The 19,902-nt window shown below is 41.2% G+C and overlaps 1 protein-coding gene across 1 annotated transcript; it reads left to right on the forward strand.

Moving 5' to 3' along the window:
- Positions 1-1,230: 1,230 nt before the first annotated feature.
- On the forward strand, positions 1,231-19,428 carry leo1 (LEO1 homolog, Paf1/RNA polymerase II complex component). The gene is made up of 14 exons (XM_039794638.1): positions 1,231-1,361; positions 2,246-2,397; positions 3,325-3,614; positions 4,279-4,481; positions 4,839-4,943; positions 6,656-6,750; positions 6,974-7,122; positions 7,376-7,460; positions 7,604-7,698; positions 7,803-7,937; positions 14,720-14,855; positions 18,345-18,537; positions 18,676-18,773; positions 19,086-19,428. Exons 1-14 carry the CDS (start codon positions 1,304-1,306, stop codon positions 19,221-19,223), a joined length of 1,932 nt encoding a protein of 643 aa, XP_039650572.1. The 5' UTR covers positions 1,231-1,303; the 3' UTR covers positions 19,224-19,428.
- Positions 19,429-19,902: the final 474 nt, after the last annotated feature.

Genomic DNA, 19,902 nt, shown 5'->3' on the forward strand with positions numbered 1-19,902 from the left:
TAAATATCACTGCTGAGATGGTGTAAAGACTAAAGAGTCGATGGTGTAAAGAGTCAATAAACAGTTAGTCTAGTGAGCTAGTTAGTGATGTAGATCAGTTGTAACACAATGTATATGAATAGACAGTCTAGATAAATGCTGAAGTGTGTCAAATACAGTTAGTGTAAGTTACGGTCTACAATTACAACATGAGAAATAAAAAGATCTAAGATACAGAATAGTAATTAAAAATAAGGTAGTTAAGCACAAAATAACATTGTTACACTGAGTAAATGTTAGGTTTAATACAGAGAAAATTTAAGTGTTTCAGGCAAAATGTAAAAGCGTTTGGAGTGAAGTCTGTAGATCAAAGACGATAGAGGGACTTAAATCCGGGGGACTATAAACTACCACGGAGACCTGGAAAGATAGACTAAACACACACACATACACTTGTGAAACTAAAATCTCTCTCTCTCTCTCTCTCTCTCTCTCTCACACACACACACACACACACACACACACACACACACACACACACACACACACACACACACACACACAACACAACACACACACACACACACACACACACACACACACACACACAGGCCTACACACACTGGCACACAAAACACACAGTGTGTGGGGAGCTCATCCTCTTTTTACACTGTTACACAACAGCGAAGATAGAATTTCAAGTACCCTCTCGGTTCACACAATATATGCACTGTAACAAGATGCCTTTCGGTAAGAGATGTGGCCGCTGAAATCAGATGAATGATAGTAATCAGCGAAAGGTACCGAGAGGAAGACTTCTTCACTGCCATTTTAAACAAGTTATACACCAGAGTGAATTACATTAGGTATCTGTGCATGCATAAATACATATTGCAAGTCTGTCTTTGATTAGCCATTCATAATTAGTTTTTGTTTTTTTATACAATCCCCTATAGCATCACAATAGCATTGCTATATTCCTATTGTGAACCATTAGTCTAGCATCACTATATAAAGATCATTCATGTGTCAAAACATAGCTTATGTAATTAATTACAAGCATTATCAAGCATAGAGATGTGTGTATATATATATATATATATATATATATATATATATATATATATATATATATATATATATATATATATATATATATACAGTCTACGAGACAAGCACAGACCGTGAGTTTACCGCCACCTTGTGGCCGTTATTTCTCAGTACACCAACATGTCCGTCTCAGCTTGAACTCGGAAACAAAACCTTTCCTCGAAGCCCGGCGATCATTTCCTGTAGGTCACATTTTTACTACAGTTTGGAAGAAATGGCGGACATGGATGAATTGTTCGGGAGTGATGGAGACAGCGACAATGAGCAGCGAGGTAACGTTGAAAGTCGTTAGTTGTTGAAGTTGCTAAGCGTATTAGGGATATCGAGTTTGTCCTGATGCTAAGCAGAAATTAGCTTTGCCCATAGACAGTAGCTATATAAGCATGATCCTGAAAAGTGGAACCTGAAAGTTACGTTACAAATTATGCATTAACGGGATGTTTCCTAAAAGCTAGCTTTGTTAGAAACGAGTACACGTTTGTTTTAGCCTTCATTTAGTTAACTTTTTACGTTAGCTAGCGTTCACAGGCTAGCTATTTGCAAAAAAAACATAAATAACTAGGCTATTTCTGTTAGCTAGCAGAGCTGGAAGTCGTTCCAACTTACGTTACACGACTGCAACATCGTAAACGTTACATTGTTTGTCAAGCACATGTTCTCATCAAATGTGCAGCACAACTCAGCTCTGTTAATTTCAACAGTAAATTCCCAGTTTCACATCAAAACAACGCTCAAAATGCTTGAATCTCGTAGCTCGTATACTTGAGTTATTCACTAACTTGTTAGTGTCATGATCATTTGTTGCACAGTTATTAGACAGTTCCATAACCGGTTGAGAACTCCTTGTTGTCCCGGTAAATAGCTAGTTGTCTAGCTACTTCGGTGTTTTGGTGCAGTTGATCCTTTTCCTTTGACATTTGGAATTCTATGTTTTCCTTCACATATATATATATTTATATATATAGACATTTTCACCATAAATTGGTGCGTAAAATGTATCAGTATGCAAGAAATGAAATCTTTGACGCTCAAAATGTTCTACGGAGAGACCTCCAGACACAACGCTTAATATGCGAGAAAAAAAACTGTAATGTGTCACCAAGCCACCACAACATGAACCAGCTGTAAACTGATAAACTGCATTATTGTGTTTCAGAGTCTGGCTCTGGTTCCGGTTCAGACTCGGAGCCCGAGAGACCCCGATCCGCCAGCAACGCCTCAGGCAGTGGCAGCAACAGTGAGAGGGAACGAGATGATGATGATGAGGAAGAGGAAGGCCAGGAGGCAGGGAAACCCAGTATTAATAAGGTGTGTGCCTGTTTGACTGATGACACCCAGCACCAAAAGTGTGGATTTAGTCTTACCCCTATCCAATAGTCACTCAAACATTTAATAGAGAGGTGAAGTCCCTCCCCTTCCGGTGGACCTCATGGGACCTTAATTTGGAAAAAATATGAACGGAAGTGAACGGGGAGAGGCAAATTATTTTTTGATCCCGTTTGAATTGAGACATGGATTACAAATATGATGTTCGTCAATTTAAAATTAAAAATTAAAAAATTTTCAACCGAAGAAAGTCTCAGTTAGCCGTAGGTTTGTCATATGACCACTTAGTTTTGGGTGAAACCACTCAGTGAGCTACATCTCTCGTCTCACACAATATACATCACCTAGCTTGATGCTAGCTTAGCTCTGTTCCACAACACATGTAACGTTATCTTACCCGGTGTGTTTTATCCAGTGAAGTGTTTTCAGCAGATAAGCAAAAGAACAAGCGAGTTCCTCTGCTCATTTGAGTAACGTTACATCCCCGGTACGATACACACAGACATCGTAGCTTCAGCGAGACGTCATCCATGAGACTTTGAAGTGTGTAGTCTTTCTAATTACGTATTTTCACAGTCTTATACTATTTATCTTGCCCTCACCAAAAGTGAGGGCAAGATAAATATGTGCTGCTGATTGAAAAGTGCTGGAATGGTGCATGTGCACTCAGACAGATTAAAAAAAAAAAAAAAAAAATGATTAACCCTTTTGAAAATTAGCTTTTGAATGTTTTGCAGCCAGTATATGCTATAGCGTAATTTTTACCCCAGCAGCATGTTAACCCTACCTTTTTACACCAGGGGTCTGCCACCATGAATGCATTGTCAACCTGCTAGAAACACTGAGTAATTGACAAACTTTGTGTGCGCCTCTCTTACAAACGTACTCACCTTTCCTTCTACCGCATAGGAGCTGTTTGGAGACGACAGTGAGGATGAGCAACACAGTCAGCACAGCGGCAGCGACAACCAGTCTGACCGCTCAGGGAACCAGTCGGACGCCAGCATGCACTCAGACCAGCAGGACAACGACCACTCTGATGCAGAGCAGCACAGCGGCTCAGAGCGCGGACATCAAGACGAGGATGAAGACGAGGAGGACGGGGGCCACCGGTCAGATGGTGGAAGCCCGGCTGGCAGCGGGATGTCAGGAGCAGGAAGCCCTCGCTCTGAGAGGGGGAGTGTCCGTTCAGACAGAAGGTACGCCGACACACACTGGATGTGCAAGATAACATTAGTGATGCCCGAGGGGGACCCCAACAAATACACTATTTACTCCAGGTTTATAAAACTACATTGCCCAGCTGTTGACATTTGTTAGACTTTATCAAAACATTTTTACTTGTGTTTCTTCATCCTGGAAGACATAAAACAAAAAAAAACTACCTGTCATGTTATGAGACACTCCTTTGTAGTAGGAAGTAGGGCTGCACGATATGAGGAAAATATCTAATTGCGATTATTTTGACTGATATTGCGATTGCAATATGATTCACGATAATGGATATCATTTTTGTATCATTATTCTCATTTTAATTGGAAAAAGAAAAGATTGAAGTGTGATTTATTTTTATTTTTATTAATTTTTTTGGCGAGGATCTGTACCAAACAAAGATCTTTTCTTTAGTCTGTAGGATACGATTTGTAGGCCACGACGTCTCTGCAGCACCGCAATACTTAATTTTAGAATGGTTTGACACATATTTTGCCTTTAACAAATATTGCGCCCCACATGCGATTTGGATATTGCACTAGTTCATATTACGATTTTGATAAAATTGCGATTTAATTGTGCAGCCCTAGTAGGAAGACCAGATTTTAATTTATTGATAGATTTCTTCCAATGTGTTTGTTTTTAAACCAGCGTGCACAGTGATCCTGCGACTCCGCAGTCAGGGCCAGGCACCCCTCACTCTGAAGCTTCGGGCAGGGAGAACCAGTCAGATGATGAGAAGTGGGGAGGAAGGGCTAAGAGCGACCAGTCAGAGGATGAGGAGGAGAAACGACATTACTCTGACGAAGAACGGGAGAACTCCGACGACGAGGGGCCGAGGAACAGGAAGTCAGGTACTCCCAGGGTCCAGGTGGAGGAAATATTGCACATGGACTGGATCCCGAGCCATCCATCTGTGTTAATCTTGGCACATTGGATTTTGTGGAAGAGGATTAGGGCCCAATCTGAAATTGGTATCCTGAGCTCTGAGGTATTCAGAGCTGCTGTCCTATTAATCTCAGGACTCTGAGAATAAATTCACAGGACTCTGAGATTAATAGGAGATTCATTTTTATCTTAGACTTTTCGTCCGTGGTAATGAGCCTGTTTTAATTAACTGTATGATCTGTTCATGTGTCCTGCACCTTCACTTTATACCGTCATGTGGAAATTCTACGGCTTCATCACCTGTTGTGATTTTATTTTTTCAGAGTCTGTAAAGGGCAGTGATAGTGAAGATGATTTCCTCAGACAGAAAACCAAAGCAAGTGCCGCCTCCGACTCCGATTCAGACAGCGATATCGGAACCAAGAAAGGTAAGAAACCGTTTGAGCAAAGAAATATTTGTGCTCCAAACCTAACCTCGTTGGTTCACAGTAGAGATGGTATCGGCTCCGATACTGCCTATCGGTATCGGGAAGTACTGGAGTTTATGCACCGATCCGATACCACGTAATAAAGCCCTATAGAAAATAGGGGTGGGAATCACCAGAGGTACCACGATACGATATTATCACGATACTTAGGTCACGATACGATAATATTGCGATTTTAAACATATTGCGATATTCTGCAATATATTGCAATTTATTACCTTTTTTCCAACTTCATTATTATGTCCCCAAAGGAAAACTTTGTCAACATCTGTTTGTTCATCTCACATGAAATTTATTGCTGTAAAATGTGACTGTCAAGCTAACTAACTAAGTGTTTGCCCGGTGTGACTTTCGGTACTGCTCTAGTTTGGAGAGCCTGAGACAGCAGTTGCCAGTCTTCTGTGAGATAATGAGCTGTAATAGTCACATAGGAATCCACTGCCCGTGACGTCCATGCATCACAAGTTAATGCAACACGTTCTGCTGGTTTCAAACTTTCCTGAACTTTAAGCTTAACTTCTCTGTAGAGCTTGGGTACGGCTGTATCCGTGAAAAAACGGCGCGACGGAGTCACGTACCTTGGTTCCAGTGTTTTTAGCAAGTGACAAAATCCCTCATTTTCCACAACGTTGTATGGACGCAGGTCTTTGCACATGAAGTAGGCGATGGCTTGAGTTATTTTCTTAGCTCGCTCTGAATTGGGAGGTAGCTTTGTCAAGCTAAGTGTGTCCAGTGTTGGTTGGTTTTTCGGCGGAGCTGGTTTAGCATTAGCTTTACCGTCCTCGGCTAACGCTAACTCTGGATGGTGGCGTGTGAGATGAGCCCTCATGTTTGTGGTATTCCCTGAGTATTTTATTTGCACATCAGACCTCCTTGCAAATCCCATGTCTCATATCCATCTCAGTTGTCCCCTCCGAAAAAAGTCCAAACACTTGATTTAAACGCCGATGGTGCATTTCTAATTTCTTTCTCTGACGCTGCCATGTTTATTTTATCTACATCCTCCTGCACGCTGACAGTCACCCCGCTGACCTCACCAGAAAACAAACAGCGCCATCTGGTGGACTGAATAAGCAATTGATTTTATTATTCTACTACCAAAAAGTTAAATTCTCATGTGCAATTTAAATAATAAAAGATCGATACTTGGCGTCTGTGTATCGATACAGTATTGCCACGGGAAATATCGCGATACTATGCTGTATCGATTTTTTCCCCCACCCCTAATAGAAAATCTACGTTAAAGTAGTTCATTAATGTTCCTTTTTCTGTTATAACTGACTGTCAAACTGGATACTAAAAGAAAGTTCTGTGGCATCATTGTTTGTATTTGTTCATTTTTAACCTGAGCCAGACAGACAACAAAGATAGAAATAATATCACATCCATACAGGTAGTATACAATTGTAATAAATAAAACATAATAAAATATATGACACACTGGTATCGGATCGGTACTCGGTATCGGCCGATACGCAAGTTCAGGTGTCAGAATCGGTATCGGGGAGCAAAAAATGGTATCGGGCCATCTCTAGTTCACAGTAGTATCTACAATTCAAATATGAGTTTTACTTTTATTAGTTGCAGCTGAAGTTGGCCTTCGTATTGCTCTCCTGTACTTTAAAGCAGTCCCTCTTCCATTCTGTTCACAGTGAAGAAGACGGCAGCAGACGATCTGTTTGGAGAGGCCGACGACATCTCCTCAGACAGCGATGCAGAGAAGCCTCCGACCCCGGGACAGCCCCTGGTATGTGTCTGTCCTCTCCATCACTGTCTCTTTCCTCCTCTGATCACCAAGTCTCTTTAATTGTGCCCAGTTCTTATTTGATAAGAGTTCCCAAATCTCTTTTTCTCAGAGCCTCACGCTAAGCCTCTCTGAGCTGATCCCTATTATCATGGCTCATTGAATCATACAGTGTTTTTTTTTAAATGTTCTCTTCCTCTCCCTCTCTTTGTGCGTGTGTGTCTAGGATATGGAGGACGGGATGGAGGGGGATCAGGCAGAAGAGGAGCCTGCGCCCGAAACTCGTATCGAAGTAGAGATCCCAAAAGTCAGCACAGACCTGGGATCTGACCTTTATTTCGTCAAGTTGCCCAACTTTCTGTCTGTGGAGCCCAGGTCAGAACCTTGACACTGTCAATAAATGCAATATAAACACATTAAAAAAAGAAGAAGGAAAGGGGATGATGAAAGGCATATTTTCAGACCCTTACTGCCTCTGATCATTTTACTCTGCTGCTAGTGAGGAGGAGAATTGCGGGGGCTTTGCTTACTGTGTTCAGCTAACTTTGTTGAGTCTTGATGAGCGTAAAAGCCTGTGCGTAACTTAAAGGTATACTCATTTAGATTTTCATTCAATCGCCCTTTATAGGCCCTTTGATCCTCAGTACTATGAGGACGAATTTGAGGATGAAGAAATGCTGGATGAAGAGGGACGGACCAGGCTCAAGCTGAAGGTATGTAGTCCACATCATGTGTGCGTAGTTGTCCGTGTGCGAATAAATAAAAAGCGATCATAAGCTTCTAAAAAAATGTATTGTATATAAGGCTGGTGACGTTATCAAGAAAGTGACCAGAGTGTATTCTTTCTCTCCCACAGGTGGAGAATACCATTCGGTGGAGAGCCAAGAGAGACGAGGACGGAAATGAAGCACGAGAGAGCAACGCGCGCATCGTCAAATGGTCTGACGGCAGGTGTGTGTTATGTCGAGCTGGATGTGGGAGGTTACTGCACCGTGAGCAGGACAGGCCCTGTACTTTCTGTGGTTTTTAAATGTCTTTTTTTTTTTCTGCCACAGCATGTCCCTCCACCTTGGGAATGAAGTGTTTGATGTTTACAAAGCTCCTCTCCAGGGAGACCACAACCACCTGTTCATCCGACAGGGCACCGGACTGCAGGGACAGGCCGTGTTCAAAACCAAACTCACATTCAGGTAACCCAGTCACATGCAGTCTTGCGTAAAGTACTCGAAAGCAATACTAGTAAAAGTACAAGTATCTTACCAGAAAATGACCTTAGAGTCGAAACCCACAGGTAGAAGTTAAAGTCACCTTTTAGAATATTACTTGAGTAAAAGGCTGTGTCTCATTCCGCATACTTCCGTCAGTACACTGCTAATGTGCATATTTGGTGAATTAAAAATCCGATATATCGGCGAATATATTTAAAAAAATAAATAATCCAGAAGCGCGTAACAAAACATAAACAGATTTCCCTCACATTAGTTATTTGTAGTTATTTATGAGTCCTCACTCAAATATTATTATAATGCAGTTTAAAAATAAACTTGTTTGTTTTATTGTCACAACAGAACAGAGGAACATCAAAATATATTAAAGTTCTGATAAATAAAATGTATAAAAATGCAAAATTAAGATATGAAGCTTAAAGGGTCAACCACGAGTGTTGCCAACAGGGACGCTGTAGAGCGCCCTCTGGTGGACAAACTGTACAACGCCAACACTCAGAACATGGTTGAAGGGTGTTTAGTCCGTTTTTATTTTATTTTTTATATAAAAAATAATATTCATATAATATTCATTTATCGGCCATTATAAATGCTGATACCGATAGTTTGGAAAATGCCTAATATCGGCCCACCGGTATATCGGAGGGGCTCTAGCACTGACCACTTACTGCCGTAGTGCCCACTTTTGATGGTTAGTATTGTCCCAAACGGAACACTTATGTTAAAACACTCAGTGGAAATGACGAGCGGGATGAGCGTGACAAACGCAACACATGGCAGCTGATTGGACGAACGTGTCACGTGGGTCTGGCTGCTCCCGAATTTCAAAACCGACCAAAATGGTTTGGAATACGATTTCGTATTTCACGAACGTAGTTCACCGAAACGTGTTTCCGAAAACGGTTTAAGCGAGAAATGGGCTATACAGTGGCTGAATCTGTCTGTTTTTTTTTATCGACAAAGGTCCGTTTAAAAGATTTTCGTCAGATTTTGAGAGGCTCCGAGCCGGCCGCTCCTCATTTGCATAAAGTAGCCTGGATTCAACTGATTAAAAACTTGCTGATGTCCCTGGTCCCTCCCCTTCCGCTTTGTAGTCAAGATGGCGCCCGTTTAGTGCGAGTAGGGTCCATCGTTCCACACTGAACTTTTTGACAGTTTTTAGGGGGTCATCCGGGTACTTTCAGTGCACTGACTTTTTGCGTTGTCTACACTATATACTTACAACTAAGTGTTTGAAGTGTGCAAGTAGGTGGTTTGAGACACATCCAAAGTCTCAAAGTATCTGATATTTACTGTACTTAAGTATCAAAAGTAATTTAATATTAAATGTACTTAACTATTGGATGTAAAAGTAAAAAGACACAACAACTTTGATTATGAAGTTTATTGTGGCTTCCTTTATAGTATTTATAGTTTATAGTTAAGCATAATATTCAGGATTTTCCACACTTTCTTAAACATCAAGTCTGACATCAACAAAGAAAAACAGAAACAGAATAAAAAAATTTGGTGGGAAAGAATCTTTCACTCCAACGTACGAAAACATTTCTTGCAAGTAACGAAGTTGCTTAGGGGAATTTGTAGTGGAGGAAAAGTATACATTTTATTTTGGATATGTAGTGGAGGAAAAGTATACATTTTATTTTGGATATGTAGTGGAGGAAAAGTATACATTTTATTTTGGATATGTAGTGGAGGAAAAGTTTCCAGAAATATAAATAACAAAGTAAAGTACAGATACGTGAAAATTCTACTTAAGTACAGTAACAAAGTATTTGTACTTTGTTACATTACAACCAGCACCGGCCCGAGCCTTTTGGGGGCCCTAAGCAGAATTTGATTTGGGGGCCCCCCTCCCACCACGCGGAGTCACCTGTGCTTGACGATTATTGACACAAATGTCCCACAAATATGTTGTTTGTGTATCTCCATGGCAAACGCGCGGGGGGAGGGCTGGACCCATTTGGAACTATGGGAGCCCAGATGGGACCGTCGGCGAATGTTAAGAGGAAAAAAACAACACTGGCAGCCGCTTAGTTCGCTTATGCCTCGTGCCGGCGCTGATTACAACACTGGCAACATGCAGACCTGCCAACATGTACGCATTTTGCGTACTCTGCACTAGGGTTGGGTACCGAAACTCGGTGCCAGTAGGGAACCGGTGCCGACGTAAACGGTAGTAACGAGACCGAATAAGAACGAAAGTTTCGGTGCCTCATTTCGGTGCTTGACTTTACACTACACCTGACAGCATGTAACGTTAGCCTCCCTTTAGCTAGCAGCTGGATTAAACACCGGTAAAATGCTGACAGCTAACGTTAAACAGTGTAAAGTGTGACTGTGGAGGACTTCAACAGCGGGATGTAACAGTCTGCAATGCAGCGCAGCAGCAGCTGCCGTTGTCGGAATTCATAGATATACAGCATGTTTATATGGTCGGAATTAAACAACACAGACGGTGCGTTCACTCGCAGCTGCCGTTGTCGGAATTAAACAACACAGACGGTGCGGTGCGTTCACCCGCAGCTGCCGTTGTCGGAATTAAACAACACAGACGGTGCATTCACTTAAAACAGGTAGCCTCGTGGTGCATTCACAGTAATTGTAAAATACCCTTTTCCCATCTGGGGTTCAACAGCAATATACTGGTGAAATAAGTTATTGTTATAGTTATTACATTATTATTAAATCTTTAATTTTGACCATGGCCTTAGCAATAAACAAGTCACTGACTGTTGTTTTTATGCAATCTACATCTATGACGTTGATTCTGCCGCTGAGGAGTGGAGTGAAAAGCTTTCAGCCAATCAGAGCGCTGCATTTTAACCCTCCGCCCACCTGCCCCTCCCTTCTTATATACTGTCTATGGCCCCTCCTAGCCAAATGCTTCGCGCGTTTAATTCAGTTCAGTGCCTCAGCAAGCCAGGCTGTCCGGATAACCGTAGGCTTGCATGCCATGGCTGAACCGCCTCAAAAAAGGTTTGGAACATAGACAGTATATATCGGAACGATTTCTTAACGGGAGAGATGGCCTTTCCTCCACATATCCAGACTACCTCACATAGACAGTATAATAGAACATCATCACCCGTTCTGCACCGTGTGCAAGACAGACATCGACATCAGTCACCAAGGGGCAACAGGTAACAAACAGTCCCAAAAACAAATACTCCCCACCCCCTGAAGCATAATGATATTAAAAACAAATGGATGATAAGAAAAAAGCGTTCATATTGTCCATCAGTGATAGCAGTAACGCGTTACAATTCAGTGGTTGAACTGACTGCAGAGATACATTTGCGACACGGACATTATTATTATTATCACGCTGCGTTGAAGCGAGCTGTCCCGTCACTGTTCCCCGTGGTCAGAGCCAGAACCAGAGACGGTAACTGACAACATCTGTGTCCTGTCAGTGGCGACAGCAATGTGACCGAGCAACTGACAGATAACATGTCGAGAATTAATGTTTAGTCTCGCTACACGTAATATTACATTTCATCAGCGGTGGAAAGTAACTATAGCCGTCGGTATACTACCGTCGGCTACTTTGATTCAATTTTAATTGGGTATTTTTCATTTTCTCCTACTTATTAGGCTACTTCTAGTCCACCACAATTCAGAGTCAAGTAGGCTATTGAATGTTTTACTCAACTATTTATTTTATAGCTTTAGTTACTTTGCAGCGTCAGATTAATAATACAAAATAATATGAATAAATTATGATGTATTAAAGTGGATAAGATGAGACTTTGTTGACCCGAATACTTCTGCTTCTATTTTGGTGAAAGTAACGCAAAAGTAGTGTAAGCATTACAATTCAGACAGTAATATTGTAATATAACTAATTACTCTCAAAGACAGTAACTAGTAATCAATAATGTATTAAATTTTGGAATTAACTTGCCCATACCTGGTGTCAATAGGCTAGCCTATCACACCTGCCATCCTTCCCATTAGTTGGGGGCAGTTAGAAAAGTGGTGGAATGGCTAGAAAACTAAAAGGTTTTAGAAAGGCCAGGTGCTGATTAACGTAAGATAAAGGTAACAGTTAGGCTATTTATGTGATGTGATGGCAACTGACATAATGCAATGTCACCCATGTCAAATATTTGAAAGTGTATCTGAAAATATCTGACCCATGTTATTTATTAGCCTATAATTGTGTCTCTGTAAGGCTTCAATCTTGTGCTTTTAGTAGTTGCTTTAGGCCTATTTAAAGTTGCTTTATGAGTAAATCATTACTTAAACTACTTAATTTCCCTTCAGTAATCAGAAGAAGGCTACGTGTTAACCTGGTCTAACTCTCATCTTTAACACAGAAGTACTTAGGCATATTTATTAGCTCTCTCTGCCTCCTGTTGGTTAGACTAACAAATATATGGGCACAAAATATTGGACAGGATATAAGAAAACATTTGTATAGTAGTTTCACTACGCGTACAGCCGTTCATCCACTCCTCTACACAGTAATAATAATTTATTGTAATCTAGAAGGTAGTGATGAGCCAAACAATGTATTTTCAGGTGGAAGAAGTTTCCATGGGCTATGCCTCCTGTATAACAGTTTGTTTTCAATTCAATGTTCGGAGTGATAGCAGTAATTGTATAACATTTATGGTCTACTTGTATATGGTTATGGAGTAACTAAAAAAATCTTGATTGGTGAAATTATATTATGTAGTATGGTGTTAGGTATCTCCATAGTTTTCTCATTGGTGAGTGCAACGGCGGAGCGTATATTGGCGGTGGGCTGTCGGTGATTGGTGCGCGCGGGGGGGTTGTACTCATAAAATTTCTTCAAGGTTGGCAGGTCTGCAACATGCCATTGTTGTCAGTGGTGACAGGCTGCTATTAAGACATGAGTCTCACACACAGAGACATGTTTTCACTTGAGGAAAAAATGATGAGTGGTTGGAGAGACTCCTCCTCTGTCTGGCTCGCTGACATTCTGTCCATGCACTAAATAAGCCCCAGGCTGACTCTTATTCCAAACAACAAACAATATCAGCCTACATTCAAGCTCCATTCCGAATTGTACTCTATGCTGTAAATCCTGGATCACCTTATGCAAGCTGCCCAGGTTTCTCCCGAGAAGAAGTAGCCTATGTAAGCCTCTTAGCACCCCCAAGTCCACCTGGATGTTCTGTCTCCTAAGACCACATGGGGCTAGTGGGACACTGGCCAAAGCTGCTTTAATGCACAAAACAGTCCTCCACGCTGCCAGACAGGACATTGCCATTTGTTCTGATTGTGTATTATCATCAGAGCAGAGTTTTGATTAGGATTAGAGCTGAAGCGGCTCAGGGTACAAATGGTTAGGTAACAGTGTTTTTTGTTTTTGTTTTGTTTTTTTATATAAGGGGTGACTTCACAACATAATGGAGCAAAAGCATTCTAGCAAGATGGATACAGAGTTTAGGCTTAGATTTTCTGTTTACAGCTGGTTGAGAAGCTCAATTTCCCAACAGAATAGATTTAAAAAATGAAAGACGTTGATCTGAAAGCGAAAGGTATGCCTTCATTCACTGCATCACTTTCATGCTTCCAATAGCTTCCTAGTGGTCTCGGAGCAAAATCATGATAGCAGTAGGTTCAATCATAATTCTTTTAAAAAAATATGTTGAAAAAATATCTCTGAGAGCTGATTATTTAGGAAATCGTTTAAGTTCTTTCTTGTTGAAGAAAATTGAGGCGATCGATGCAGGCAGAAAAAAATGCTGATTCCACTGAAACCAAAATAAGTGCCAAAATAAGAAATGGGCAATTTCATAAAAAAACAATTGTGAGGTGGAGGATATTCTGGTTTGGGGACAGTGTGGAAAACAGCAGCAACAGCTGGAGAACAGTTGTTTTCTGTGAGGTCTGCTGCCAGTTTCAAGCCACAGGCAACAAGTCTGAGGTGTATGATGCTTATAGGTGCCCTGTGGCGTTTTCCTGCAAAGAAACACATTTCTATTTGCATTGCAGTATTTCGTGAGCTTAGAATTATAAAGTTCTGTCTCCGTTTAGGGTAGTTCTGAGATATTGAGCATCAAAGTTTTTACATCCCATGCGGCAAAACTGTTATGTAGTATAATCTACTATTAATAACTAACTAACAAAATATTATTTTTACAAAAGTAACACAACACAGGCATTAATAAACACCTAATGGATCAGATTATGTCAAAAACTCGATTTCGACCAAAAGTCGAGATAGAACCTTATAATTCTAAACTCACGATTTCTTATTGTACCATTGAGCTAAATAACGAATGAATGAATTGATTTCCTCATAAAAACATTTGCAAATCTGACTTTTTGAATATAACCCTACATTGTTTTTATCCATGTTTGCCTGCTAGCAGTCTTCCTTTTCTTTCTTTTCTGGCTTGTTGCTACGTTTCTTGGGGCGTTAAACGCCACCAACTGTCAATCAGTGTAAGAGCGTGAAACCATTGGCAGGGAATTCGGTTGATACATTGGCCCAAAAACAGCAATATTATAGATAAATAAAGACTGTAAAAGAATAAATAATCTATCTTATTTCTAGATATAAACATAACGCCCAAAACATTGTTCCATAGTACTACTAGTGGTCACCAATGGTAACTCCACAGGACCTTTTTAGCGAGTGTGGAATTGAAGGTGAAAATGAAAGAAAGTGGTGAAAACTGTTTGAAATGTTTGAAGGAATACTATAAAAAAAAAAAAAAAGTCTCATTAAGTCTGACATTGGTGGTGTGTTTCTTCTGTATTTCCAGGCCCCACTCCACAGACAGCGCCACCCACAGGAAGATGACCCTGTCTCTGGCTGACCGCTGCTCCAAGACGCAGAAGATCAGAATCCTTCCCATGGCTGGCCGAGATCCCGAGTCGCATCGCAACGAAATGATCAAGGTAACACGCTCTGTCCATTTGTGCCGTCCTGCTTGTCTTTTCCCCAGCCCTGTTTGAGAATGGTTTTGTTACCACAGGGACCACAAAATGTGGCACGAGGCCAGTTGTTGACAAGCATCACGGCCAGTTACATAAAGACATAAGCGGATGTGCTTACATAATGGGGTCGCAGTGGTCAGTGAAATGAAAATAGTGTCAGCAAGTTTGGAAGGGGGGGAGCTGGTTATGGTTCTACTGTCAGTGTCAACCTAACAAGTAGTTTCACTGTGCTCAGCACTCACCTGGGGTGTGTTTGGCTACTGTGGTTGTTGAACGTAGAAACACAGCTTTGCTTAATACCTGCATACTTTGTAACCGGTAAGTTATCAATGAAGTCTGATTTCAGCCGGATCCGTAGGAGCTGGTAATGTGAAAATCTTAATAATGCGTGACTTTCCTCGTCATTTATAATTGTACGGGCAAGTTGCAGTTGTACATTTAACTACAATAGAAGGTTTCAACGATTTGTTGTTTTTTTGTTTGTTTTTTTAATTGATATCTTAATTACAATTTGAAAGAGCTAAGAAAGCAGCTTTTTCTTCAAAAGTACAGCTTATTCAGCTGGAGGGGGGAGGTGGGGGGGGGTGACTTGTTTGTGTTACATTTCTAGTGTATTTTCAGAGTTGGATGCAGCTCATGTGCTTGTAACAACTTGAGTTTGACTGTAGCCTCAGCCTTTTAACTGTTACCCCACTCTCCCTTTTCTTTCCTGTCTCTGCCTTGAGCTGCCCATTCAAGATGGATAGAGTAATTTATTAATCCCAGTAGGAAATGGCTTTATTACAGCAGCCGTGTTACATCAATCACAAAACAATAAGCAGGATAGGGGTACTCAACGAGGTAGATATGAAACAAAGCACAGTAACAACCATAAATAATAGACTAGACTGAGACGAGAAACTGAACAGCTTGGCCAATACTAAAATTTTAAATATATTCTGAAAATATACTGTACAATGATGGTGCAAATAGCATATGGTTAATATTGGTTAATATTTGAGTCAAAAATACCTGAAACTAATATGTATATTGTGTGTGTGTATGTATGTATGTATGTATGTGTATGTGTGTATGTATGTGTGTGTGTATAGTGCTGTGCAAAAGTCTTAGGCAGGTGTGAACAAATGCTGTAAACTAAGAATGCTTTCCAAAATATAAATAATGATATTGATGATGATATTATTATCAAAGCAGACTGGTGTTTCAAGATGTGCTGTTCAAGCTCTTTTGAAAAAGCATAAAGAAACGGGCAACGTTGAGGATCGTAGACGCGGTGGTCGGCCAAGGAAACTTAGTGCAGCCGATGAAAAACACATCAAGCTTATTTCCCTTCGAAATCGGAAGATGTCCAGCAGTGCCATCAGCTCAGAACTGGCAAAAACCAGTGGGACCCAGGTACAGCCATCTACTGTCCGGAGAAGTCTGGCCAGAAGTGGTCTTCATGGAAGAGTTGCACCCAAACAGCCATACCTCCGACATGGAAACAAGGCCAAGCGACTCAACTATGCACGAAAACATAGGAACTGGGGTGCAGAAAAATGGCAGCAGGTGCTCTGGACTGATGAGTCAAAATTTGAAATATTTGGCTGTAGCAGAAGGCAGGTTGTTCGCCAAAGGGCTGGAGAGCGGTACAATTAGGGCTGAAACGATTCCTCGAATAACTCGAATAATTCGATTACAAAAAATCCTTGAAGCAAAATTCTTTGCCTCGATGCTTCGTTAAATCAATGTAATTAAGGTTGTCCGGCTCACTGTGTTGTTTCCGCACGGAGGATTATTACTAGCGCAATACTAGCACATAACAGGTTGACGCTTCTGTGGACACAAGACTGGCGGCCCAGATTACAATTGCAGACGTGAAGGAAGACAAATATAGTGAGGGGGCTAAGAGAGAAGAGACAGGCGAGAGAAAACGACAGAAAGGTTGGGATCATTTTAAGCTGCAAACATGCTGCTACATCATCTCAGTAGAAAACATCCCAACACAAGGTAACTAACGGCTGCTGCTCTCGTCCACCGCGCTGTTTTACACAGCTAGCCTACAGCATGCTGCTCTGCTAACAGCGATGTTGTGTTTTACCAACAAGCTAAAATGAAAGCTGTCGGTTTGTAGTCTAACTGCTTATTAGTTTGCTACTTATCTTTGGAAACTTAGCTGCTTCCGGAGACAAACCGGCTCCTCCTCCCAGCGTGGCCACTTAATATGCACGTGAATGACGTCATCATGCCGGTGATTTCTTTTTTAAGGGTCTTGGAATTTGGCAATACATTTTTTTTAGCTTTTTCTAAAAAAAAGGAAACCTGTCTTTTGTATGTCCTGTCTTTTGTATATCCTTTTTTTTTTTTAGTAAACCGCAATAATAAATATTTACTATTGCTGTGTACTAAGTATTTCTTATCAGATTACTCGATTAATCGATGGAATAATCGGTAGAATACTCGATTACTAAAATAATCGATAGCTGCAGCCCTAGGTACAATAATGATAATACAATAACGGTGAAGCATGGTGGAGGTTCCTTGCAAGTGTGGGGCTGCATTTCTGCAAATGGAGTTGGAGATTTGGTCAGGATTAATGGTGTCCTCAGATTTGAGAAATACAGGCAGATACTTATCCATCATGCAATACCATCAGGGAGGCGTATGATTGGCCCCAAATGTATTCTGCAGCAGGACAACGACCCCAAACATACAGCCAAGGTCATTAAGAACTACTTTCAGTGTAAAGAAGAACAAGAAGTCGTGCAAGTGATGGCATGGCCCCCACAGAGCCCTGATCTCAGCATCATGGAGTCTGTCTGGGATAACATGAAGAGACCGAAGGATTTGACGAAGCCTACATCCACAGAAGACCTGTGGTTAGTTCTCCAAGATGTTTGGAACAACCTCCCTGCCGAGTTCCTTGAAAAACTTTGTGCAAGTGTACCTAGAAGAATTTTGATGCTGTATTGAAGGCAAAGGGTGGTCACACCAAATATGGATTTGATTTAGATTCCTCTTCTGTTCATGCACTGCATTTTGTTATGCATACTGCATTGATGAAAATAAACTATTAACACTTACATTTTTGAAAGCATTCTTAGTTTACATAATTTTTTCATACCTGCCTACAACTTTTGCACAGTACTGTATATATTTGTGCTATAGTTTAAAAAAAAAAAAATGTTTGGACTAGTTGATCACACATTATTTGACTGAAGAAATAACTGACAAAGCCAAACCTGTTGATTAGTTTGAATAGATGACTGCGTCCTACCTCTCCAAAAACAATGGTCATTCTTGTAATATATCTAAAAATGTGGACAGACCACCTTACTGCTTATATTAAAAGACATGAATGAAATCCCCCCCTTACTCATACCAACATAGAAGTTCCATAGAGTGAATTTCCTCTTACATAAATGATGCACTTAAATTGTCTAAGATTGTCACCGTTGTCTCTCCTGGCAGAAAGAGGAGGAGCGGCTGCGAGCGTCTATCCGCAGAGAGTCCCAGCAGAGGAGGATGAGGGAGAAGCAGCACCAGAGAGGCCTGAGCAGCAGTTACCTCGAGCCCGACCGCTACGATGACGAGGAGGAGGGCGAGGAAGCCATCAGCCTGGCAGCCATCAAGAGCAAATACAAGGGAGGAGGAGGCCTGAGAGGTGAGGACTAATACACGGTCACATTCTCCCTTTTTATTATTTCTCACAAGATTTTTATGAAGTCACTGAGATCTAATGAATATTCCTCCTTTTTTTATTTTATTTTTTTTTTTTTTTGCCTGTCTCGACCCAATCCAGAGGAGCGAGCGAGGATCTACTCGTCAGACAGTGATGAAGGCTCTGATGATGACAAGGCCCAGAGGCTGATGAAGGCCAAGAAGCTAGACAGCGATGAGGTAGGTGTAGTATCCTGCTGGACAGAGAGGGGGCAGTGTGACGCAGTTCACTGTGGAGCTTTAAAAAAAAGCCTACTTGTCGCCGGTCATGTGAGCTGAACAAGACAAGAAATACTAGTCCTTCTATAGAACTTGCACTTAAGTCTGCACTGACTGTTACTGCCAAACCAAGGTTGTGGTACTGCCAAAAAACAAAGTGCATTGTAACTGTAACTAACTAACTGTAACATGACAGACTGAAAGTACTGAGAAGCTGTACAGAATGACTGCTGCTGTCTGTCATCTCTCCTCTTCTGTTTTTTTTTTTTGCAGGAGGGCGAAGGTTCGGGCAAGAGAAAGGCAGAGGACGATGAGGAAATGGCCACCAAGAAGGCCAAGAAATATGTCATCAGTGACGAAGAAGAAGAAGAGGATGAGGAGGTGGTGGAGGAGGAAGAGGATGACGAATAATTCACGTATTTTTTTTTTTTTTTTAAATCATTCCACTGTATTATCAGTGCTCAGCCCACATGGCATATAAACAGCCATATTTTGTTTTGTATATTTTCTTAAGACCTGTGTGTGGGTGAGTGTGTCTGTAGGTGTGATTGTGTGTTTGCTTGTTTATGTTGTGTACAGCAGAGGTGAGAAATAAAGAAATGGTTGTCTTATGTAACCAATGTTTCCAAAGGCCCCTTTTATCTCTTTTACCATAACGATTCATATGCATGAATCACACTGTTGGGAGTTAATGAAACAAACTGCTTAGTCCAGTTTCCAAACAAAAAGAAGGTCAATCGGATAAGTGCTGTAGATTGATTTGGGATTAAATTGGGTAAATTGCGTAACCGCATCGCCTGCCGCTCACTCGCACAACAAAACACATCATTGACCAGTGTTTTACCAGTGTGCCAGTTTAGTTCATAGAAGTTCATGTGGATGGAAATGTGCCCTTGAGGAAAGAACTGCAGAGGGTAGTTTGGGAAAAGAATCAACTTGTGTTGAAAGAAGCAACCAAACCCACCTGACAGGAGGGGCTAGAGAATGGGGGATTTGGGAATTGAGCTGCTGCCCAGGCAGGGAGCAGAGGCCTCTCTAGGAATTATGGGTTTTATAAAAACAAGTTGACATTGGTACCCACTACCATTTC

The sequence above is a fragment of the Perca fluviatilis genome, chromosome 3 (genome assembly GCF_010015445.1).
Source record: "Perca fluviatilis chromosome 3, GENO_Pfluv_1.0, whole genome shotgun sequence".
NCBI classification, from domain to species: domain Eukaryota; kingdom Metazoa; phylum Chordata; class Actinopteri; order Perciformes; family Percidae; genus Perca; species Perca fluviatilis.

Bases quoted from the DNA above. Each gene is read 5' to 3' on its own strand.
- leo1 (XM_039794638.1), top strand. From the start codon at position 1,304: ATGGCGGACATGGATGAATTGTTCGGGAGTGATGGAGACAGCGACAAT. The intron at 1,362-2,245 runs GTAACGTTGAAA...ATTGTGTTTCAG, and splicing joins CAGCGACAATGAGCAGCGAG to AGTCTGGCTCTGGTTCCGGT. The intron at 3,615-4,278 runs GTACGCCGACAC...TTTTTAAACCAG, and splicing joins AGTGTCCGTTCAGACAGAAG to CGTGCACAGTGATCCTGCGA.